The sequence below is a fragment of the Aotus nancymaae genome, unplaced genomic scaffold, assembly GCF_030222135.1.
Source record: "Aotus nancymaae isolate 86718 unplaced genomic scaffold, 86718_ANA_hifiasm-v0.15.2.pri h1tg000006l, whole genome shotgun sequence".
Classification (NCBI taxonomy): domain Eukaryota; kingdom Metazoa; phylum Chordata; class Mammalia; order Primates; family Aotidae; genus Aotus; species Aotus nancymaae.
In genome coordinates, this window is record NW_026988417.1 from 35,298,397 (window position 1) to 35,324,685 (window position 26,289).

General features: G+C 39.3%; 1 protein-coding gene across 3 annotated transcripts in view; it reads left to right on the forward strand.

Moving 5' to 3' along the window:
- Window positions 1-25,882, forward strand: part of DTHD1 (death domain containing 1) — a 62,044-nt gene extending 36,162 nt beyond the window's left edge. For 2 of the 3 annotated variants that reach the window (XM_012474880.2, XM_012474881.3), the window contains 2 exons: window positions 20,768-20,825; window positions 25,484-25,882. In XM_012474880.2, the coding sequence (XP_012330303.2) occupies window positions 20,768-20,825; window positions 25,484-25,806 (381 nt within the window). In that variant the 3' untranslated portion in view covers window positions 25,807-25,882. The remainder of the gene's footprint in view (window positions 1-20,767; window positions 20,826-25,483) is intronic. The other variant, XM_064364091.1, reaches the window with a different exon arrangement.
- Window positions 25,883-26,289: the final 407 nt, after the last annotated feature.

Genomic DNA, 26,289 nt, shown 5'->3' on the forward strand with positions numbered 1-26,289 from the left:
GATAGAATAGTGCCTGGCACATAGTAGGCACCCTCATTATCTGTGACTTGGTGAATAAGGGGAGGTCTATAGTTTCTTTAAAAGTTTAAGAACTATTGACTTGAAGGAATACTCAAATTTTCTCTGTTTTGTAGTTTAGAGCCTGATCCTACAAACTCTTAACTGGCAGGCTAAGGCATCGATGTGGGTGGAGTGGAGAGGTGTAAGGGCCGCTCTCCAGGAAGCTCAGTTGGCACGTTACTTCCAGAAAGCCCCATGTTGCTCTGCTGCTATGAGAGGCTGAAAGGGAGACAAGCCAGGGACGGTGGAATTCTCTGGCAAGAGATAGTAAGAGCCTTACTGGGATGATGGCAGACCATGGAAAGAAAGATCCTTATGTAAGAGAGGACAGCCATGAAGTCCAAAACTGTGATAGGAATTCAGCTTTCATTTATTAGTGTTTTCTCTGTTGGCCTGACTTTATAAAATTAGTCAAATTAGTCAAGCCAAATTAGCCAATTAGCTAAGATAGATAATTTAGGGGTTTCCATAGATTTTCCTCAGTAAAAGCCTGTGTTTACAATTGTCCAGTACATTTGCATCAGCTTCTTCTCTGCTTTGATTCTGGCACACCACTCCCTACCTACCAGCCTGAGCAATTCTTCCTGAACCTCTTTCACATCGGTGCTTAAGTGCAGGCTCTCCAAGGAAGCCTTCCCTCACTCCTCCTTTGTACCGGGTTAAGTGTTCCTGCTATATGCAGCTAAAGCACTTTGTACTTTCCTTTTCACTGTAGTTACCATATTTCATGACAATCACTTGCTTGTTTCCTTCCCTTGCTGCTGTAATGGCTTTTTGGGAAGTCGATTTTTTAAAATATTTTTTCTAATCACCCCTCCCTGTGAAATTTTATTACCACAGATATATTGTGTGTCTGTTTATGTACTATATATCTGTGTGTTATACATCTAAAAGAGTAAGTCATTTTGTGTCTCACCCAAGGACAAATTTTCTCTCCCAGGAGTGACATTATCAAAACTGAGAATGCAGGCAATGAACTGCACAGGCACGGACACTGTCCTGCTCAGCTCTGTATGGCCAGGGCAGACAGATAGCATGTGCTTGAAAAATATTTGTGACTAATGAGATGAACAAGATAATTTCTGCACACCCTACGCTTACTCAACCTTGAAATCAATAATCCTGAAACGATATTGGCATATTTAAAAATAGTACATTTAAACGTCTGCTGCCTTTCATAGATGAATCTACTGCCGATATGCCATCTGTGCTTTCTTCTTATCCCAGACGGGTTTGTACAGGGCTTTCCAGATTCACTCTCTGAGCCCTTTCTTTTGCCCAAAGTCTTCAGAAATAAGTTTGTCAGGTTGAAACAGAATCTGTGGCTGTGGGAACTTTTTGCTTTTCAAACTAGTATAACAAAATGGGAATTGAAACCATGACCTTTATTTTGCAAGATGAGACTTATTTCATAACGTTCAGAAATTTAAAAATTCACCTCAACTAAGCAGTATTAGAATGTGCTATTTTTCAGAAATGGAAGTAGCCCAATATAGCAGTACCTTGGCATTAATGAACATGACACTATATGGATATTTACACATATAGCATAAATAGGTGAAGGTATTTGTGAATATTAAAAGTGCTTTACACACAGAGAACAAGCAGCAAATATTTACATATGTGTGTATAGGCATAGAACCACACATATAATTAAAAAGCATCATGTTAATATACTGTGTCTGATTCATAAAGATGAGAAGACATTACTTTTTAGTTCATACTTGGGAGGATCTCTCTTCTCTTATTGTTCAGAGTCTGTAGTTCATTCATTCATATATTAATTTATTCAACAAACAATGTATCCCAAAGGCTCAGCATATTGTGGTATTCTGGTATGTAGGGTCTTATTATTCCCTTTCTTTTTTATAGCATGTTTTCAACCCAGAGGCAGAGTTGTCCCTTAAAGCAGGAGTCCCCAGTCCCTGGGCCATGAAATGGTAGCAGTTCATGGCCTGTTAGGAACCAGGCTGCACAGCAGGAGGTGAATGGTGGGCAAGTGAGCAATGCTTCATCTGTATTTACAGCCACTCAGCATTGCTTGCATAACTGCCTGAGCTCTGCTCCCTATCAGATCAGTGGTGGCATTTGATTCTTGTAGGAGAGCAAACCCTATTGTGAACTCTACCTGCAAATGATCTAGGTTGCATGCTTCTTATGAGAATCGAATGCCTGATCTATCACTGTCTCCCATCACCCCTATATGGGACCATCTAGTTGCAAGAAAACAATCTCAGGGCTCCCATTAATTCTACATTACAGCATATAATTACTTGATTATATATTACAATATAATAATGATAGAAATAAACTGCACAATAAATGTGACTTGCTCGAATCATCCCAAAACCATTACTCCAACACAGAAAAATGTTCTTCTATGAAACTGGTTCCAGGTGCCAAAATAGTTGGGGACTACTGCCTTAAAGTATCAGTCAAATTGTCTCATGCTTCTGCTCCAAATCCTTCAATGGCTCCCAGCTTCTGTGTCAACTTGGCCTTCACCGACTCCAGGGCCTTCTCTGCTCTACTCTCCTCCTCACTTATTCAACCACGATGGCCTTCTGGAGCTTTTGGAATATGCCACATCTGCTTCCACTTTTGGTCTTTGTTAGTGATTCCCCTTGCCTGGAATGTTCTTTCATCAGATACCTGCATGTCTATTACCCTTATCCCCTTCACTTCTTTGCTGAAACTTCACCTTCTCTCTGTGGTTTGCCTGATTCTATTTAATGTTGCAACCTACTCTTACCCCTACAACCTGACACTCCTAATCCTCTTTAATCCACCTGAATTTTTTTTCCTCTAAATCATTTCTCCATTTTTACATGTACATCTTCATTTGTAGATTTCTTGTAGAAAAACCCTCTATTCCATAACTAGAATGTAAACTCCGTGAAGACAGGGAACATTTTTTTGTTCACTGCCAAATCACAAGCACCTAGAATGGTGTCAGGCATGTTAGATGCTCAATAAACATGAGTGAATGGGTATTTATAAATAGAACTTGCATTTTATGGACCAAAAATGTGAGGAGGAAAGTGAAAATACCAAGGAAGAAAATAAATTAGCATTAGAGGATGGACAGAATTGGTGGTGTGAGCTGGTAGATGGGATGGCTAGGGAAGACCTCACTGCAGAGGGAACTACTGGGCAGAGGAGCAACCAGTGACCAGAACCTTCCTGTATGGCCAGGAGAGGATCCAAGTGGGAGATGCAGCAAGTTCCAAGACTTTGAGATGGAAATATGCTTCAAGTCAAGGACTCGAAGGAAGGCTGTGATGGTCAGCGCACATGTGAGGGCTACAAAAAGATGATGAGGTTTGTAAGATTGGAAGGATCCTGGTGATACTTCATATTCCATACAATCTTCAGAAAATGATCCCACAATATATTTGAAAATATGTGCCTGACAAGAATATTGATTCACCACTAAATCTCTCTCAAGTTGTGCCTCAGCCTTTCTCCTTTCACAGAATGTTTAAGTAAATTCAGTTCACACTGTACATAACTGTACTTTGGTAGAAACAAGGCCAATTTCAAAAAAATTCTCAAAGGATTTTTAGGTGGAAGGAAGTGGAGAGAATATTGTGTGTGTGTGCGTCTGAAGTCACACCAGATAGGTGACTAGAGGCCATTTGCTTATTTGTGCTAGCTTGGGTTGTGACTGCCTTTGACTCCTTCTGCCGACTTGGAGATTTTGCTTTGAAGCAAAGAAGGACTCCAGATCGAGGCTGGAGTTTCCCAGTGAAACCTAACCCACATATTTACGTAAGCCATCTGTTGACCCAAGTTTTGCTTAGCCTGAACTTCCTGATTCTTTTTTTTTTTTAACTGAACTCCTGACATGTGATTTTTAGTAAATAATGATATGACTTCAACACTTTCTTTCTCACTGCATTAAATGACTTGCTGTATCAAAGGGTGGAAGCAGGCAGATGGTAGTGCAGGAATCAGGTTCTTGGAATCGCCACTTTCACCACTTTGGATTTCGTCACCATCTCACTGCTCTGCTAGGGATAATTTTTTTACTATATCATTTTTTTTCTAACAATATGAAATACCAAAGCAATTTTGACTAGATAAATGAGAGGATCCTGAAGCATTCAAAATAGTTACTTCCACAGCATGTTAATTCTACTCAGACTTCCTAGTTGCAGTAATTTTACAAAATTATATTAGGGTTCAAGGATAAAATGGAACTTATTATGTTATTGCTAGGTATTTTAAAAAGCAGATTGAAAGAGCACATTAGAAAAAAGCCCTATAAGAAAAATCAGGATTTTGTTTTGTTGCGTTGTGTTATTGCTTTTTGAGGGAAGAGTGGACACATTGTGATTAAGTTTTCTGTAACTTAGTGTCATGCTTTCTGTACTAGAGTTGATTCCAGGAACATGTTTGGTGCTTCATGTCCCTTCCCCTATCAATTATAGAAAAAAGCCACTAGGGTTTTAGTAAGTAAAAATATTATGTTAGGTCAGGGGCAGTGGCTCACCCCTGTAATCGCAGCACTTCGGGAGGCGGAGGCAGGCAGATCACAAGGTCAAGAGATTGAGACCATCCTGGCCAACATGGTGAAACCCTGTCTCTACTAAAAATACAAAAATTAGCTGGGAGTGGTGGTACATGCCTGTAGTCCCAGCTACCCCGGAGGCTGAGGCAGGAGGTGGAGGTTGCAGTGAGTCGAGATGGCGCCACTGCACTCCAGCCTGGTGACCAAACGAGACTCACTATTAAAAAAAAAAAAAAAAAAAAGAAAGAAAAAAGAAATATTATGTTAATGTTTGTAACCTCTGAAAGTTTCCAACATCTTCTCTCTCTTTCCAGTGAGAAGGATGGCTGGAGAAGAGAGAACTCTGGGTCTCCATGAGTCTCCCTTACACATTATCCTTGTGTCTGCAGTCCTACCTTCCTCTAGGCAATCGGAATGACCTTCAAAGCCACAGTTTTGACAATGTCACTAAGAGGAACATGAGGGGAAAATGAGCAAAGCTGGTTTAGTCAGAAACAAGATCCTGTGTTCTTGTTTTGGAAAGTACTTTGACCACCAGTTTAATGAGAAGAGATTCTTTCCCTTCTCCTCCCCCATCCCTTTCTCCTGCTTCCCTTCCCTTTTCTTTTTCCTCTCCCCTCCCCTCTTCTCCCCTTATCTATTCCTCTGCACCTTTTTCCTCCCTTCTCCCCTTTCTCCTTCTCTAGCCCCTCCCTCCTTCTTCCTCCTTTAACCCTTGGCTTTAAAAGATAAGGTTTTCTCTGCTTAGAGGGCAGTATAACTAAACAGGAATTGGGTACTATATTGTCACAGAGCTTTCAATATTTATTTTACAAAGGAAGCACACATATTCTTGCCTATCTAAACATATTTACTAATTAAAAAGTCAATGATGTGTATGCATTTATTCTCCTAAAAGTATAACATTTACGAAGTGAAAAAGTATGCTCATTAGCTCAAACAGATTTTGGTTTATGAACTTCAACTGTTTTGTTTTCATTTTTCTTTCTGTAGATGTATTATATCCATCAACATGTTAATTAGCAAAGACAAAATGCCTAATACATACAAGATATTGTGTAAGGCTTAAAAAAAAAAAGAATAATAATAGAAACCAAAGTTCTAGCTTTCAGGGAAATTACAGTCCAGATTAGGAAATAATGTATAAACACTTTCAAAGTTAAAAAACAAAGCAAGAGATAAATAATAATTGGATACAACAATACAGCAATAGCAAAAGACAGGAACTGATTGCAAATGAATAGTAAGATATTAAGTGCTAGGGTATTTCAGAGAAAGGGGTAATCCCTGTGGACTGAGGTGACCTGTGGGTTCTTCAGAGAGCAAAATGATTGCAGAGAATGTTTAGGATCTGGAGAGGAAGAGAGAAGGAGGCAATGAGTTTTACACAAGAGAGATGGCATGAGTAGAAACTTGGAAGTGGCCAAGCACAAGATGTGTTCCCAGAAAGGATGATGAATACACCTGCGTTTCTTCAGGGGAAGATTTGGAAAAGTCGTGTTGGAAATAAGTTGGGGAAAGATTATGGAGGGCTTTCAATTCCTTATTTAGGTTAACCAAATGTCTCTGTAATTGTCGTAAGCAAGCTGTCTGTCAAAATCCATTAAAAAAATGTGATTGATTTCATGACATAGCACTGCAAACCAGAGACCCGTAGTGTTTAAGTAAACAAATTAATCTGTCATCTACCGGCATTCTTGAAACTGGTATGGCCATAATTGAGGATGGAGAAATAAGTATCTGGTTTGTTTATAATTAAGTTTATCTTTTATTTTTTGAGTGATGGCCCAAGCCATTGGAAAGCCATTGGAAAATTTAACCAGGAGAGTGATATGAACAAGTTTTGTTGGCAACATTACTGTGACAGCCTATAAGGATAAATTAGAAAGGGATGAGCTTAGCAATAGTAATAAAAGAGCTAATAAAATAGTCCACAGAAGAGAGGGTGGTAGCCTATGTAAGATCGTGACAGGAAGGATAGCAAGAAGGTAACAGAGTTGGAGAGAGATTCAGGATTTGAGATCAACAGGTCTTAGTGATAGAGTGAATGTGTGTGGGACCAGGAGGTAGAAGAATATTGGCAGATAGAGGAAGTTGTGAAGGGGCTTTCCAAGGTGGCTCTCAGGACACTGGTTTGAGCTACTGTCCTGTGATGTAATACAGTGTTTGTTGACTTTACTTTGGAAGTGTTGTTTAAACTTGCATTTTATCTTCAGTCCTCCAATACTGCCCTAACAGATGATAGCAACTTTCTCCTCAGAGGCCTATCACCAGTTCCCTTATCTGCTTTAGGCTGCCTTACTCCCAATTGACAGGTTGACTTTTCTCAAAAACAAATATGATTTTATCACTCTTCCAAAACTTCTCACTGGATGTCTATTGATCAAAAGTCCAAGGCGGTTACCGTGGCGTATAGGGCCCATTACAAACTCCCACAACTCACTGTCACAACATTTTTATGTTACATTTCCCCTACTAACATATTTTGCTCCCGTTCTACTGAAAGCCTCACTTCTCTCCAAGACTCTTCCCACAGGCTGCTATTGTGACAGCAATGACTCCACACTTAACCCTATTTAGAAAAAGTCTTTAAATTTTCCAGGCAGGGTTAGACACTACGCTGTATCTGTAACTAAAGTGCTTTGAATATATGTATGTATATTTAAATATATATATAAACATGTTCTATTATCATTTTTATTTATATAAAAATCATGGTAATGATAATAATAGCTAATACCTACTAAATTATTTCCTGCTAGTAACTTGATAAAGCATTTACACACATTAACTTATTCATTGGAAAAAAATCCTTAAACAAAGGTTTCTTCATTTAAGAAACTGAAGCATAGAGAGGTTTTCCCCAAGGGGAAATGGCAAAGCTACTGTTTGAAACCAAGTTTGTCTGATTTCAATGGCAACACTCCTAACATTATACTCTACTATCTTCTTTTGAGACTGAGTTCCTCAGGGCTGAGAGCACTGCTTATTCAATTTTGTAATCCCTTCCCGAGGAGGCATTCAGTAATGTTTTGCTGAACTCTTTAATGAATTCAATGAAAGCATGCTGGGGAAATTGATAAAGCAATTGAAGGTGGAGTTTTAATAGCTGACAGAAGCTTTACCTGTTTTCTTCCCAGCTAGCAGTTGCATTTAGCAGAAGCCTTTCATGACTTTAAAGGAATGACTAATAGGATTTCACACACTGTGGCAAGACCTGGGAGAGAGACATTTGGTGTGTGGCTGTCCAGGCCTTTCCCAGAAACATTAGATCACTCTTTCTGTTGGAAAAACTACTTCTAGCTATGATCCAAAAAGCCAAACCAAAACAAAATATCAGGAATTTTTTTAACCTGCTAGAATAACCTAGAAAGAATTATGCTAAGAGTTAAATAGGCATTTAACAGGATTAAAGTGGATTGACAAAACCTGTTGGGATTATAATCTAAAAATGGAGGAATAAAGAGAGGAGGCTAATATTAATGCAAGTTCGGGCAATGCTGTATATCTTTCTTTGATTTGTTGAGCTGTTTTATGAAGTAATAACGTCCTCCACATAGTTGCATTTGTGGGTCAAGGACATCGCTTTTGCCAAAATTACTTGGAATACAGAGCAAAATCTGAAGCATTTTAGCAATCATTGAGATTTACGGAACGCATGAATGTTTGAAGTGCTTTATGTACATTACATCATTTAATCCTCTCAGCAACCTCATGTGGTGCACCTACTTTGCCCATTTAGTAGGTAAAAAATAAGAATAGAGACATGCATTTAAAAGTCAGATCTATTCCAGACTGCCTTTGATAATTTTTCTTCACTGCTTCCATATATATTCCATTTATATTTTCTGAATTGTCCAGATCTTTGTATCTGTATATCTCACTTTACATTTGTAGCCATTTCTGGATGCCCCTTCCTCTGTCTGTCCCCGCTCCTCAGATTCTTGGAGTTTTTTGAATTGATCCATCTGGTTACCAGGGGCCTAAAGCTGTCTTCTTTTGTCCAGTCAAGGACCGAAAAATTTATTGATTCCCCTCCCCTTGAAAAAACCATGATTAGATTGACGTGATAAGAGAGTGATTTTCTAAGAAGCAAGTAATTGAAAAAACAATGAAGAAGCAAAAAAAATGCACATGAGTTTGAAGCAAAGATCTGAGCACTGCTTCTATGAATGATCAGTAGGAAACTGATTTTGTTTCCAAATCTAATTTCTTTATTTACCTTCAAGTGAGACTACTATTGGTCAGCACTTCTTGCTCTAAACTCTGTTCTTATTTTGTTCCACTGCAATTTTACTTCTCTGTGGATTTGTGCTGATTTCCTGACTTCTCCATGTGGAGATGAAACTTCCTTTTCTTTTGAGGGCCAAACATTTTGCCTAGGTTTTCAGGAAGTTCTACACTGACTGTGCAGTTATAAGAAAGTTCACGAAGACAACAACAGATTATTGGTAGATGCTGGTTCTGGGATCTTTTAATTTACTTAACTCAAAAAACCTTGTGTGTATGTGTGTGTGTGTATGTGTGCATGCATACTCATGCATGGGTGCACAGGTGTGCATATAGGCATGCACAATTACTTAAATACACACAAAAATAGAGAAAGTATACAACGAACTTACATGGACTCACCTCCCATCACTTTCTGCCATACTTATTTTATCTAGCACCCTGGTTTGTTTGTTTTGTTAGAGTATTTTAAAGCAAATCAGTTACAATATCATTTTATGTGTAAATACCTCAGAATGCTTCTCTAAGAGGTAAAAACTTTAAAAAATGATACATGACTGGGCTGAGCACCCAGGTGCCTCAAGCCTGTAATCCCAGCACTTTGGGAGGCTAAGGCAGGTGGATCACCTGAGATCAGGAGTTCAAGACCAGCCTGGCCAACATGGTGAAACCCCATCTCTACTAAAAGTACAAAAAATTAATTGGGTATGGTGGTGGGTACCTGTAATCCTAGCTACTCAGGAGGCTGAGGCAGGAGAATCACTTGAATCCAGGAGGCAGAGGTTGTGGTGAGCCAAGATCATGCCACTGCACACCAGCCCGGTCAACAATAGCAAAAGTCGGTCTAAAAAAAAAAAAAAAGACACATGACCACAATACTACTGCTACACCCCAAAAAATTAGTAATTACTACTCAATATCAGCTACCACCCAGCCCCTGTTATTATTCACCTACTGACTCAATACTTTTTCTTTTGCAGTTGATTTGTTCAAAAACAGGATCCTAACACGGCCTACACATTGCATGTGGGTTCATTTACTGAGTTACTAATGTAGGCCCTGTCATTTGTAGACCTTATCTCAGTCAGTTAAGACTTCAGTAAGAGAGTTTAGTTTATTGGCTCAGTTTGCAGGACTTCACAGGAGCAGAGACCATATGAGGACCCAGACTACAAGGTCATTCCTCTTTTATGCTCACCACCTTCCTTCTGTTACTTGAGCAAGCTAGACCCTTGCTTTCCTTATGGGTACCCTTTTCCCACTATGTCATATCACTTGTCATTTCCTTTGTACCTTTAGAGTGTTTGGCAAATCTAGAGCTTTCAAAGAGCCAGTTAGGAGGGAAGGTTGAAACTTTTGCCGAAACTAAGCTTTGGAATAGAATTTCTATAGCTTTGGATAGTGGTTTTTCTCTTTACCTAAAATTTTTCAGCTCCTGAGTCAGAAGCAGGCTTCCTCAGCCATCTTGATTTTGAATGCTTTGCCACTTCTGAGCAGTTCAGTGTTGTTCTGTTCTATTCACATGGTGATATCAGCTCTTAGCTCATTTTCAGAGCAGAGATGACAGCCATTCCTTGAGCAGGACAGCTCCAGTTTTTTCTGGCTTAAGTTGTGATTTCATGCTCCTGGCATTTGGTTTATGACTTGTCACTCATATCCCTTAAAATGTTATCTGTAGACATTTTGAAAGGCAAAATACTTCTCAGTTTACACTAAATGATATGACTCACAGCAAATAAAAGGGGCGCTTGGTTATCCCACTCATTCCCAAATTTTGGAATTGCAGGTGCTTTTTTAGGACAATATACACACCAGGTTTAAATAAAAAGGAATCAAAACAGTGAAACAATGCTCTTTTTATAAACTTTTTTCTAATCTGAGTATATTTCAGGTTGTTGTTAACATGTTTTCACATCTCCTTAACAATTGCAAAGCTTTCTTTCTAACAGAATAGTTCTCGGTTCAGAGATCTTGGCTGGCAAGAGAATTTAATAATATTGTTATATTTTAATTGTATTTTTTCAGGTTTTCTTGTGTTTATACAAAAGAAATTATTTTCCCATTTATGGTATAAATAGAAGTGTTTCTTTTAAAACGTATTTATATAGGCAACCAATAGTTTTAAAAAATATATTAGGTAATAACCGGGACTGTTTTGAGCTCTTATTGCATATGATACCCTGCTTTCAGATACATGATATAACTCAACGCCTCCTTCCAATGGCATTGTATATCCTCACTTTTTAAAGTAAGAGACTGAGGCACAAAGGGACTACTTTGCTAAGGTTACAAATTTAATGAATAATATGTTAGGAGTTGAGCTCTTTACCTCCATCTAATACTACTGCCAAGACAGTAAAATTATTATAAATAAATAGTAAGCATAACACCGGAGGTATAGAAGTGACTGAGTGGAAAGTTTCACACTACAGTCTTCATGTTACATACAAATTTTAACTTACAGTTACAAATACAGGATCTGGGCTCTTACAGATGCCAGTTTAAATGTTGTATTTGTCATACAGCATGTATGTTTTGGTCAAATAATTTTATCTCTCCAAACTTGTTCTCTCATTTGTAAAATAAGCATAATAAAATCACAAGATGTGTGTGTGTGTGTGTGTGTGCGCGCGCGCGCGCACTGCTTATGCTGGACTACATACCATATTATACTGTCAAGGGTATATAATACACTTTAAATTTTTAGAGTAATTCCTAGTACATGGCAATTAATTACAAATAGCAGCTGGTACTATTAACTAGAGGCAGTATTATTTATTGTTAGGGCTTCATACAGACCTGAGTTTCATGACTAGTTTTGCAATATTCTAGTCTTATTACCTTGGAGAAGTTACATCTACGAAATGGGGATAATAACACTTCAAACGATTGTTCTGGGTTTGCAATGATATAGTTACAAATACACCCTCCCTCAATACTTATATGAGCTTTTATTTGATTTGTGATTATGTTGAACACATAACCACAGCACAGAGTTTTTATGCTAACATTAATTTTTGTACCAGATTACTTTCTTGATCAATATAATATCTAGCTTGTTTATAATGTAAAATCATTAAGAATTGTATGAGTCATATATCATAAAATTCAGCATACCCTTTACTATTATGCAATAAATGAGCTCAAGTTAAGCAAATGGCAATGCTTACTTAGTCGAAGAGGCCTATATGCAAAATAAGTACAAAGTACAGTAAGCAGGAAAAGTCAGGACTTATACTACCCTACATGCTTCTGGTAAAAATCCATGCTAAAGATACACAGAAAAAGTGGGCATGGTGGCTCACGCATGTAATCCCAGCACTTTGGGAGGCTGAGGCAGGAGGATCGCCTGAGGTCGGGAATTTGAGACCAGCTGGACCAACATGGAGAAACCCTGTTTCTACTGAAAATACAAAATTAGCCAGGCGTGGTGGCACATGCCTGTAATCCCAGCTACTTGGGAGGCTGAGGCAGGAGAATTGCTTGAACCTGGAGGGTAGAGGTTGCGGTGAGCTGAGATTGCGCCATTGCACTCCAGCCTGAGCACAAGAGCAAAACTCCATCTCAATTTAAAAAAAAAAGATACACAGAAAAATGCTAACTACATATACTTAGTCTATTGTTAATCTTATTATTTTACCTATATGTTGTCTTTTAATAACAAAATAAAAGACTTATTTACCAGAAACATCCTACAGTAAGTATGTGGGAATGGGAGGAGTGTGGGGTTAGGCAGCTGGATGAAGTTGTTGCCACAGATGTCACAATAATCGCCTCTTAGAATGTCTTCATGCATAAGTGATCTAGGGTAAATAATAAAAATTAACAATAACAGCGTGTCATTTTCTTTGATTGATTATATAAAATTGATGCTAAGCTGTAAGGCTATGTGGCATCCATGCTAAATAGTGCTAAAAGTATCAGAAAATTCTTAGTGTGTTACTTTACACAAAAATTTGCTCTGCAGTAGAGTCCCCAAGAACTGGGAAGCAGTAGAAATTAGAGAGGACAAACTCAACGACTTCTTATTTCTGCATCTGCCGAATGACAATAGTATTGTTTTGGTTGCCCTTGAAATTAGTGACTATACAAGGTACAATTAAAAATAGGACATTCTGGCTGGGTGTGGTGGCTCATGCCTGTAATCTCAGCACTTTGGGAGGCTGAGACAGGCAGATCACCTAACGTCAGGAGTTCAAGGCTGAGGCAGGAGAATCACTTGAACCCAGGAGGCGGAAGTTGCAGTGAGCGGAGATCACGTCATTGCACTCCAGCCTGGGTGACAAGAGCAATTCTCCCTCTAAATAGTAATAATAATAATAGTAATATTGCTCTTGTATTCAAAGGTAGCATTTTGTTTTTCTGCTTAGCTCTTCAAAATATGTGTAAAATGGTGGGAAGGATTTATGATTTTCCTGACGTTCCCCTTTTCTAACTGTCACTTTAGGTTTTACTGGGTATCATGAGGATCCTCATTATCTTTGCTGTGCTCCCTATGATAACCCGTGTTCATTCTTTGTGGCTGGGAAGGCACAATGATGATGTGGTATCACCAAACAAATCAGCCCTAAAGCCAGCCCACAATGGCAATTGTCTCCGCTGCATTGTCTTTAGCTCTTGTTTTCATGCACATGTTTCTACAGTGACGTCAGCATAGTTAGTGCCAGTACCACTCCCTGAAAGCACATTACAATGAGGGAGAGTCTCGGCCAGGGCTGAAGTACTGAGCTTCTTTCCAGGACCAAGCACTGTCAGACACTAGCGTGCTTAGCTCTCAACCAGGAGGCCTGATTACTACTGATTCTTGATCCTGCATCTATCACAGAGGAAAACAGTAAGAGCTGTCCATCTTCCACTGAATTTTTTTTTTTGAGACAGTTTCCCTCTTGTTGCCCAGGCTGGAGTGCAATGGCGCAGTCTCGGCTTACCGCAAACTCTGCCTCCTGGGTTCAAGCAATGCTCCTGTTTCAGCCTCCTGAGTAGCTGGAATTACAGGGATGTGCCATCATGCCTGGTTAATTAGTGTTTGTAGTAGAGATGGGGTTTCTCGATGTTGGTCAGGCTGGTCTCAAACTCCTGACCTCAGATGATCTGCCCACCTCAACCTCCCAAAATGCTGGGATTACAGGCGTGAGCCACCGCACCCGGCCCCCAATTTTTTTTTAATTTTCATTTTTTTAATGAAAGGCAGATGAGATAACCAAGGAGAAATAATCTTTATATAACTCAGATTTGAGTTCAGGCTCAATTCTAAGAGTTCCAGACATGCCTCATAAGTGTGCAGAGAAATAACCAGCCTAGAAAGTTATTTGCATGAAAGCTGAGGTATTCCTCTGGTAAGAAATTAACTTGAGTTTCAGAAATAACTGGGTATATGAGATATGACTTGACAGAATTCATTATGCAGGGGAGTCGGGATGGTTTTACCTAAAAATGCGTGCACATATTTTATAAACTTAGCATATAAATGTATAAAATGTGAAAGCTCTAGCAGCAGAGGCCAGCAGGTGTTTAGAGTTGGGCACTGCAGCTACTGGTAAAACCTACCTCCCCGTTCCACTCCTTGGATGCATGATTATGTCCAAAGGAAAAAAAGTTTTAATTAAAAAAACACAAGGCTTATTTTACTGAGTTCTGTGGCATATCAGGGCACAGTCAATATTACTTTAATGTCATGTGACAGGGGCACAGTCAGTATTACTTTAATGTCATGTGACATGTGGGGTAGGAAGCCACTTCATTCATCCTATCATGTTTTACCACACAGCTCATACAGGGAGAGCTTAGGGTGGCCATTAACAGAGAATTGCTTTGCTTGGAAGAGAAGCAGGAGAAACCAAAAGCTCCATATAGAGCAGGTGCAGTTGTATCATGCTGGTGGGACCCAGCAGAGCAGCAGTGGGGCAGCAGCCGTGAAAATCTGTGGAAGCCACATATGTCAGCTGATGGTTTCTACCTGTCTTTCAGTTTTGCTATGTGACATCATGACAGCAAAACTGAAGGACAGGTAGAAACCATCATGGCACACTACATGGTGATGGATGTATGGGGAGAAACTGCTGTGCCCACAGAAGGAGTGTGGAGGGCTGCGTGGTCCGATTGAGCATTGTGGGGCACCTAGTGGAATGATGTGGATACCAAGAGAGTAAAGCTCATGGAACTGCCAGAAATACTTGAGAAGACTTTGCCAGAAACTGGAATTTCTGCATAAGAAGTGGGCCCCAGAGTTAAGTCATCCATGTGATCCCTGTGAGGTAATTTATGAAGTTGCTTAAGAGCAATTAATATTTTTATTACCATATCCCTGTAGATTTAGGTAAGTTGAAGCAATCCAAAATTTACTTTTGTCCTGATGTGATATTAGAAATCTTCATCACTTTTTGGATAAATATATTTCTTTCATTCTTCCATACATTTATTGGGATACATTTGTAGGGGTGTTAGTTGATAAACCATGTAGGGTTTGACACTTGATTGAATTTTTCTATGTGCAGTCACCCAGCCTCAGCATCAGAATCACTCAATTGCTTATTCCAAATGTGGCCTTATCTGAGACCAGTTGAATCAAAGTGTGAGCTTCCCTTTTTTGCCTTTTTCTCAAGATTTATTGTCAGGAAGACTTTGAAAACCACTGCATTCTCTTCCTTCCTTCCTTCCTTCTTTCCTTCCTTCCTTCCTTCCTTCCTTCCTTCCTTCCCTCCCTCCCTCCCTCCCTCCCTCCTTTCTTTCTTGACAGAGTCTCACTTTGTCAAGTGCAGTGGCACGATCTCGGCTCATGCAACCTTGGCCTCCTGGGATCAACCAATTCTCTGGCCTCAGCCACCTGAATAGCTGGGACTACCGGCATGTACCACCACACCTGGCTAATTTTTGCATTTTTAGTAGAGACGGGGTTTCACCCACATGGGCCAGGCTGATCTCGAACTCCTGACCTCAAGTAATCCACCTTCCTCAGTCTCTCAAAGTGCTGGGATTACAGGCGTGAGCCACCATGCCTGGCCCACTGCTTAATTTTATCAGCAAATAGAAGACTAAATCCCTTGTGTGAGAATGGTAGGCAGGGTGTAAGGCGTGTGTTTTTTAAAAAGCAGCAAAGATCTGAAATGTTTTCTGTAGGAAATGGTGGAAGAAATCTTTGTGTATACATAAAAACCTTGCTGTGCAGATTTTGTGCACAGCTGAAACTGCTGACCTTAAATGTATGATGATAACAATCCTTGTGACTTTCTATGGAAGGCCCCTCTGGCTACTAAGTATTAATTAAAGGTATGATGTGCTTAACATGTGGCAAAGGTAAGTACTGATATAAAAGAAGATGCAGAAGAGGACACAATAAATCACTGAAGGTCTAATTGGGGAGGGAAACAACACATATGAATGGCATTAACAACAACATAATGTTAAGTTATTAGATCAATTGTGTGATAGTATAGTGCATAAATTCCCAAATGAGAAACTAATTAGTAAAAGAGGTAGAATTTGACCAGTTCCTTGAAAATATGGTGTTGGGGTCCAACAGGCAGACCCATATCCAATGATGGATGAATAAATTCACTCAGACACAACTTCTCAGTGAAAAAGCAGCTTGGGGTGTCTGCGCCATTCACCAGAAGGAGTTAATGGCTACCGGCCATCTGGTACTCTAGGCATTTATTTAGTATAGGTTTAATAACAGAGGCTCTGAGCCAACACACTTATGGATAATGATTAAAGGCCAGTTTCTGAGGCTTAAAGCAAACACCATTTGTGGTGATAAATCTGGTTGCCCTTTCACTGAGAGAACTATCTGGTCTACAAAAGATTAAAGGTTAGTTTTAGGACACATGAATAAGCAAGTTATTCGGATAAACTCCCCCACATTCCCTAGTTATTTGCTTTTCTTTATCAACTAAAGGTAAAGTGGATTAGGCTGCCTTCAGCTGAAACTTCCACTGAAACTATGCAAACTTCTTGGCCTTTCAAGGTTTGTGACTATATTATATAATTTTACAATCTCTCCTACTATCCTGAGTGAACCCTCACATCATGGCAGGATTTGAAGGGGTGTATCATTTAAATCAAGAGAAGATATCATAATGTGAATACAATTTTTTAAATCTTTTTTTGAAAGGGGGTGTCTCACTCTGTCATGAAGGCTGGAATGCAGTGATGCAATTTCACTTCTGCCTCCTAGGCTCAGGTGATCCTCCTACCTCAGCCTCCTGAGTAGCTAAGACCACACGAGTAAGCCACTATGCTTGGCTTTTTTCTTTTTTTTTTTTTTTTTTGGATTTTTTGTAGAGATGAGTTCTTGCTATGTTGCCCAGGCTGGTCTCAAACTCCTGAGCTAAAGCTATCCTCCTGCCTCTGCCTCCCAAAGTGCTGGGATTATAAGCATGAGCCACTGCACCAAGCCAATAAAATATTTTTTACTGCTTTGTGTATACAACACCTTATTTACTATAGTGACAAACATACATGAATGAGATATACTTTCTTGGCCCTCAAAAATGTTAAGACTATTGAGTAAAGGCAAGACTGGTAATGGCTGGATCTTGGAGCTCTGAAAAGCCCCAAGGAGGGTAAACTTTTGGAGGTTCCTTGGGAAATAACCCTGGGTAATTGAGTAGATGTAACCAAGTCCAGTTTGTTGGGTTGCATACAAAAAAATCAAACTTTTACACATATGAGTTCAAGTAAAAAAATGGCTTAATTAGCTTTAAGAATTCAATAACAGGGCTATAATTAGGGAGCAGTAACCAAAGGAATCCTAACAATCATAGTTACAAAACTCAAGGCACTTATACCTCTTTCTGGTGTAGGTGCCTGTCTTTGGTTTCAATTTTTTAAATGACTTCTAAAGAGTTAAGGCTTGCATTGTGCTTAGCAGTATAAATATGACACATCTGTACATATCTGAATTGTTTAAATTTTTATACTGATGTCCTCAGGAGGCTTATAGTTTGGGGAAAACTACCACATAAGCCCCACTATACCCATTTAAATGTGGATTGTGTAGCAAGGAATCAGTGTATAGAGAGCCGGAGAACCACATTTAAATTTGTCCAACATTTATCCTGAGCTGACATGTTGCAAGTGGCATTTAAGATATTGTAGGTGGCAAATTAAAATATGCAGTATTAACATAAAAACAGATTACTTGAGAGGAATAAGAAACATTACTTTAACAAATAGAACCTGAGAAAATGTAATCAAATGGCACCTTTTGTTGTTGTTGTTTTGAAGGGAAAGCAGTTTTGCTCACTAAATGCTAGCACTTGGGGTAATGGCCAAGCTAATGCCTTCAATAGACCACTGCAGCATTTTGGGCTGAGTGAAGGAGTTTAAGAAGGAAAAGTGTGGAATACATGTGGGAATTGTGCAGGAGGGTGCAGGCCTGTGTGTCTTGTTCTAATGGCTATCTTGAGTAATCACCCATGGGAGGTCCAGTTTGTGTCATCCTGACTTCAGCCTGGTAGTGATAGGCTGTTTGTAACTCCCCCTAAGTGGGAGGATTTCAGAGTGTGGTCTCTCTGCCTGGTTTGTTTCAAAATTGGCCCCTGGACTTTCTAAGCAAGCACATAATTAGATAAGCAAGCATGGTTCACAGAAGTGCCTGGTGGCAATGGGAGAAACAAACAGTTTCAAAGTATATTTCAAGGCTAAAAGCAATAAAGGAAAAAAAGTTTTAAAATTCATTTTGAGGCTAGGATACTCAGTTACAGAGTTAGACTTGGAAAACTGTGGAACAGAACCTCCAAATAAAAACCAACTAAGAGCCAGAGAAGTGCCTTTAAAAGCATCTTTTGATTGGAAAGAGGCAAGAGAGGAAAGCGGGGGGGAAATTAGAGCTGTTTCTGCTAAGGAAGGCATCCAGTGAGCCACACAGGGACGCTGGGAACCTGAGAGGGAAGACTGCACGAGGCCAAATGTTGGCTGACTGTTCTGCTTGTAGCTGACCCTGAGCACCAAGGAGGTTCAAAAAACTGTGTGCAAAGCGAAAAGAGTGCACAGACCAAAATCAAACAAAAAAGGCTGGGGGGCAGGGAGAGGAGAAAAATGGAAAGGAAAAGAAGGCAACATTGAAAATCCTTTATGAAGGGGCCACATAGGAGACCAACACAGTGCCTGGAAGTCTAAAAAGAGTCTGAACTACACCAATTCACTGCTTCTATGGTTGTTTATCAGATGAAATACTTGAATTACATTCTCATGTACGTGAAAAGAATTTTAAACACCGAAACCACTCTCCGTGCATCAAAATGCTATGAGACATCTGTGAACAAAGAGTTATGGAGGGGTAAGAACTACTGATATAAAGAACAGTCTCAGTATGTATCTCTTGTCCAAGGCCATGTGCCCTTTGATGGAAAGGATACAATCTGCTGCACTATTTAAACTGGTATTTCTCTCTCAATATTTGAGGGGTTCAAACACATATGCCTTGAAAATTATATGCACTTATTTTGCAGTGCTATAATATAATAATATACTTCAACTTATGCTGTTTTTAAATTTTTTCCCATTTAAACTTCTTAACGAAAATTTTATATGCTTCCATGTTTATGTAATATTTGTGATAAGAATGCCTATAAAATATGATATTCGGATTCAACTGACTTGCATTAGAGTGCTCAGTGGGAACCAGTGTGCTACTCATTAACATGTAACACTTACATCATCCTTGTATCGTTGCTGTGAAATAAGCTTTAAAAAACGTTTTGACATACAGTAATTATAGATTCACAAGAAGCTGCAAAATATAGTACAGAGAAGTTCAATGTATTCTTTATCCAGATTTCCTCAGTGGTTGCATTTTAGATAACTATGGTAAGATATCAAAACCAGGAAGTTGACACTGATACAATGTGCATGTCTAGTTCAATGGCATTTTCTCAGGTGTAGATTTATGTAACCACCACATTCAAGATACAGAACAATTCTATTACCGCAAAGATCTCTTCTGTGCTACCTCACCCCTTCCCCCTCCATCGGTAACTCTTGGCAATCACTAATCTGTCCTACATCTTTATAATCTTGTAATTTCAAGAATATGATATAATATAATCAGAATACATAATGTTTTGAGACTAGAATATTTTTCTCGGCATCATGCCCTGAGGCCCTTGCAAATTGTCCCATGTTTCAATGTTTTGTTTTGTTTTATTACTGAGTAGTATCCTGTCATGTGGATATTCTATAGTTGTTCAACTGTTTATCTACTGAAGAACATTTTAGTTGTTTCCAGGTTTTGGCTAATTCAAATAACGAGGCTATGAACATTTGTGTACAATGCTTTGTGATGTAGGCATTCATAAAGACATTTCGGGGCTGAGGCTGAACATTTAAATAAATTCTCCGAAGTGCAATGTTACTCAGCCGCTGGCTAGGCATCAGAACCCAGATAATTTTATTTTATCTCATGTGATATCTCCACAATGTCATATTACCTGAGAAAAAACAGTTATGCAGACACAGTAGAAGGGTAGTGAAATATATATATTTATTTCTTGATAAAATGTTGATTTTCGAATAAGATCTGCTCACTGGTTTGATTGTTTCTAACCTATTAGGTGCCACGTTCTGTGCTTAGTGTTGAAGCAAAGCGTCTGCCCCACAAAAGATTATAGGAAATACAAAATACCATCTTTATAGCATGTTGGTAGCTTGCTCTATGCTAGTTGGTTTAACAGTTTTAAATTTTAGTCGGAAAAATGTTCATTTACAGTTAATCTGAATGCCACAATAATATTTAAATGTGTAGTCTGAAATTTAAATGTGCTGAAATATTTGGGTTAATAGACTTCGCTTTATCTTAGGAAAACAATTGCTGAGCATGTATGCACAAATACAGTATTTAATTTTGCAAGGTATGCAATTCAGTACTTCTTCCAAATAGAGATGAGGTTCAGATGAATTTCTATTGTAGCTTATTCACAAATTAATTACTTCTTCTGTTTATTTTGTGTTCCTTTCCCCCAATAGCATAAGAAATTAATCAACCGTCCACAGAGTACCAAAAGAATTTCTAAGGATCCTCTAGGTGAGGAATATTTGCTTTGTCATTATTATAGTGCTTCCCCTCCTCATTTATATGGTATATATGTGTGAATTATTTTATAAAAAGGAATGGAGAAAGTGACTTTCCAATTAAATAATCATTGACTTTATTGGCCTAATAAATAGTCATTTCCTGGGAAGTTCTACACAAATTAACTAAACTAGCATTTTTTAATCTACATGTAATTAAAGTTGAGTTGAAATCTAAAGGACATGCGAATGCTACTGAGTTTTATTTTATTCATATGACTAGCAATTGCTTAGTTTATTAAATAGATGACTATACTTTGAGCTGAAATGTTGACTCTTAAGTTGTAAATCTTAAAGTGTGGTCAACTCAAATCAACATGTGAAGTCAATCAATTTGAAATTGATTTATATATTGGCATGAAACCACAAGACACATTTAATATTTGGCTGTAATTACACATAATTGAATAACATAATGCTACAGGTTTCAGGGTATAATTGGAAAGTTTTCTTCTATTTTAGCCTTTGAAAAATTTTATGTTGTGATGTTAGCAGCTACTAATGTGATAATTTATCGGTCTTCAAAAGACATCAACAAGGATGTTCTTACAAGTGCATCAGGCCCACTATGGATGATACAGAATTCCAATCAGGGGTTGCCCTTATGGATTAATACAGAAAATATTCAGGTCTTACTAAACTCCATTAGGCATAGCATAGAATAAACTCCACATTATAAACTCTCAGGGATAAATAAACTGTGTTTAAAAAAAGAGCAGATGATATAGAATACAACAACATCAATAGATGAAAGCTTTGCGAGTATAATAATGCTGTTAACCTTTGAAGAATTTGATGTCCAAATAGAAGCATAATCACTGCCATCATCAACAGTCACTGGAGAAAACAAAGGGTAGAAGGATCCTTCTTATGGGTACTAGGAAGTTCTAGTTTATTACACAGGTTGGGAGATATTTGCTCTCACACGAATCCTCCCACGTGACCAATCAGAACTGCTCTAGAAGGGATGCTGGTAGATGAGGTTAGACATTTTGAGTGGGAGAAAACTCTGAAAAGTTTGAAATGCCAAGTAAAGAAGTTTAGACAATAGGAAGACCCTACAATAAATTTGTTAACAGGTGATTGACAAGATCAGATTAGACTTTTAAGTGATCCAAAACCGACAGCAGGGATACAAGTTAGAATCCTGGTTCCTGCAATAGTCAAGGAAGAAGCTAGGTAGGACATGGTTAAGACTGACTCAGTGGTCAGGTGGGGTGGCTCACACCTGTAATCCCAGCACTTTGGGAGGCTGAGGCGGGCGGATCATGAGGTCAAGAGACCATCCTGGCCAACATGGTGAATCCCCATCTCTACTAAAAATACAAAAAATTATCTGGGCTTGGTGGCACGTGCCTATAGTCCCAGCTACTCAGGAGCCTGAGGCAGGAGAATCACCTGAACCCGGGAGGCAGAGGTTGCAGTGAGACGAGATGGCACCACTGCATTCCAACCCTGGCAATAGAGCGAGACTCCTGTCAAAAAAAAAAAAAAAAAAAAAAAGAAGAAGAAGATTGAGTCAGCAAGGTAAGAAAGTAGAGCAAATATTTGAGATGCTTAAAGTTAGGAACATCAGGACTTGAGTGCAGGGGATAAGAAATAGGCTTTGAAAATGTGAATAACATCACATGTCTCAGCTTGCTCAGCTGAGTGGTCTCATTAACTAAGAAAGTGAATGGAGTGAAGGAAGATTGAGTAGTAAGATTGATATCACTGGTTATCTTGATTTTAAAAATATGACATTTGTATTGGCTGTAGTGTACATTGATAGATATAATTAGAAGATGAATATTGTGAGTGCTATTCCAGGATTTAAGAGAACAATGCCAAAAGATAAAGATTGGGTAGATCTAGGATATTTCACATAGTTAATGGTGATGGTAATGTCAGTAAGAGTTGATGCATTCATTGAGGGGAGAGGACAGAAACGGAAGAGGCCTGAGATAGGATGTAGTAATGTGGCAGTATTAGGAGGAAGAGAGTCAGCAGAGGGAAAAGAATATGGGAAGGAAGACAGCTGGCAAAGGGCAAGAGAGGAAGGAGAAGAACCAGGGCAGGCCAGGAGAGGAGCAAAATGCTCCATGGAAGTCAGAGAAGACGCAGGCCAGGACCTAGTGCAGTGAGTAATAATTAGGAAGCCTCTCAAAAGATTGGAAAGAAAGGCTTCAGTAGAATTTTGAAGAAGAGCACAGAACCCTAAAGCAAAGGTTTAAGTAGTGAGCCCATAGTGAGGAACTTAAGACCTCAAGTTTACATTAGACATTAAAAGAATATGTGGTAAAAAGAAGGAAAGAAATAGCATAATAGCTTGACGGCAGTAGCAAGAGAAGAGGAGGCCTGAGAGTGTTTGTAAGAAGCAAGAAAGGAGCCTTGCTGAGGAGGAGATTAAGGGACAGGTGTGAAGGGAAAATACTTGATGAAAAACGGTAGGAGGGATGGAAGCCAGCAAACATAGAGGAGTGAGATTTTGTAAGAAAGTCATTTTGAAATGAAAACAAAGAAGAATGCAGGTCAAATGGCTTTGGGTAAAGTAGGAGAAGCAGACATTGGCTGAGTGAAACAGAATGAGAGTGAGATTGGGGCTAAAGAATGGGAGAAAAGATTTATGTCATTGTTACGAAAAAATTTATATTGAGTTTAGAAAATTTATTTTTAACAGATTTTCAAGCGACTAAGGGCTCAAATGGTATAAAATAGCTTACAGTTTGTTGATCACATTCAACATAGTTCATAACCTCAAGCAGCCCAGGTAATTGAATGCAATCTGAATAATGCAAGATTCAGACTGACAAACTGAGAACAATGAAAACTGAAAAAGACAATAGGATTTTAAGGTGGATGCAAGACCATCGTTGATGTGCATAGTTGACCACTAGGAGCAGTGCAGGTACACAGATATGGGAGACCCTGCAGAGGTGATTGAATGACTGGGGGGCACCAAGGAATCATTATCATAGTGATGGTGGCAAAGAGCATATTGAGCAGAAGCAAAGGAATAGAGACCATGGAATAAGTTTAGAAGGTGGAGGTCAGCAGTAATATTAAGGGGCTGAAGCCCTGGAGGTAGAATAACTCTGGCTGAGTATGAAACATGAAGATTGACCATGAAAGTCAGTTTCCAGTTTAGAGTCATGAGACATGTCATTGGAGTTGACAAGATTAAAGAACCATATGATCTGGGTTAGAGGTGTGAATGATTATCAGCAGGGCTGTGGATGAAGATGCCTACAGAGGGTTGCTGATGATGTGGATGGGAAGAGAAAAGCCTGCCCAGATGGCATGGGCTTCAAAATGAATGCATTGCATGGGGGTAGCAGAACACTGGCTTGAAAGTGACGATGGAGAACAAGGAAGAGCTGGCCCCTTTTCCTCGTTTGCACAGAAAGGTGACTTTATATTGTAAAATCAGGGTGCAATTTACAGGAGTGGGTAGGAGGAAGAAATAGTTGAGTAACAGAAGGCAGATAGAATGCTTGGTTAACATCAGACCAGGGAAAGTGGTGCAGAGGGGAGCATGAGAATGGGAGAAAGTGGCTATGATGCAGGAGAGGGCTGGAAGGTGAAAGGAGAGATAGTAGGGCACAGAGGTTTTATTCAGAGTTATGGATCTAAATTACGTATCAGTAACAACCATAACAACAGGTCAACAGGAGTCAACAGAGAACGGCCCAGTCGAAAGTGTTGGTGTAAAAGATCTTCCACAGAATTGTTTTTGGGTGGTGGATCATGGCATGTGTGTGTTTATGTGTGTTTGTATGAGTGTGTGTATAGTTAGGGATGTATGTGAGGATTGACTAGCTACTGGTATTATTTATGCATCAGATTAGTACTAATAAGGAGAAATAGGTTTTGAACCTAAAAAGACCCTTTAAAATCAGTGCTACTCAGCCGGGCATGGTGACTCATGCCTATAATCCCAGCACTTTGGGAGGCCAAGGCGGGTGGATCATGGGGTCAAGAAATCAAGACCATCCTGGTTAACATGGTGACATCCCATCTGTACTAAAAGTACAAAAATAATTAGCTGTGCATGGTGGTGCACACCTGTAATCCTAGCTACTCAGGAGGCTGAGGCACGAGAATCGCTGGAACTCAGGAGGCAGAGGTTGCAGTGAGCTGAGATTGCGCCATTGCACTCCAACCTGGGCAACAGACAAGACTCAGTCTCAAAACACACACACATGCACACACAGACACACACACACACACACACACACACACCAGTGCTGACTGGGGACTTCAGCACCAGTATCTTCTGGGAACTTGTTAAAAATGCCAAGTTTGCTCTGCCCACCCCACCCTTCCCAGTTTTGCTCAATTAGATTATGTAGAGCAGAACGTGAAAACCATTTTAATATGCCCTCTTGGTTTTCAGGTATATTAAAATTTCAGAAGCATTTTAAACTCTCTGCAATAGCTAGGACCCTCAGGAGATGATCCTAGAATGCCAGGGATTCAGAGGCTTTTGCTCTAGGTAGTCCCATATCTCTGCACTGCTCCAAGGCCAAACCAAAGAGCAGGGAGACTTCCTATAAACAGGTGTGGAGGGTTAGATTCATGCATCTCCCAAGAAAGAGTCTTAACCCTGCGTCTTCCTCATGTGCCTAACAGAAGCCCTCTGGGATAACTTGCTCCATTGGCTGGCTGAGGAGCTCTCAGAAGAAAATGCTGAATTGCTTTCCTCAACTCTCCCTCTGCGCCGTAGCACCATTCAGCTCATCAAACTCAAGAACCCTGATGATCTCACAGAACAAATCCACGAGTTTCTTTGCTTCTGGAAAAAATCGCTTCCAACTTTCACTGACAAACTTCGTCTCCTGGCTCGACATCTCCACAAGATTGGCAGGAGTGATCTTGCAGAAGAGCTCAAATTCAAGTGGGAAAATAAAGTGTCCACTGCACCACAGGAGTGCTTTGATGTAGCAGCTGAGTAAAAGCCTGATTACCCTTCCTTTACGCCTAGGAAAAGGCACACTGTAAGTTTGTAAGATTGTTTCTGTTAACATTTTCCTAGCAGTTTCCAAATAATATTATTTGAAGTCAGCCTATTTAATAATGTGCTATCGAGAAATCAGATGAGACAAATGGAAAAGCACTGATTGGACAATAGAAGGCATTCCTGGGTGTGAGCGCTCCTCTGTGGTTGAGTGATTATGTTTTGCAACCATGACTGTCTTGAGTTTGGCTTCACTCACTTCACTTAACAGCATTTGCAATTGAGTTTGGTTTGTTTATATTTTAAAAGCTGAGTATGAAGAAAAGATCTGATATATGTAATTACTTATTAATTGCTATCTACATAAAATTAAATGAGTTTTCTATGACTTCAAGTGTGACTTCAAGAAAAATATCAGAGATAGTTCTCCATCAATTTAGAAAGATTATTTTGCTAAGGATAAGGACAGGCCCACAACATA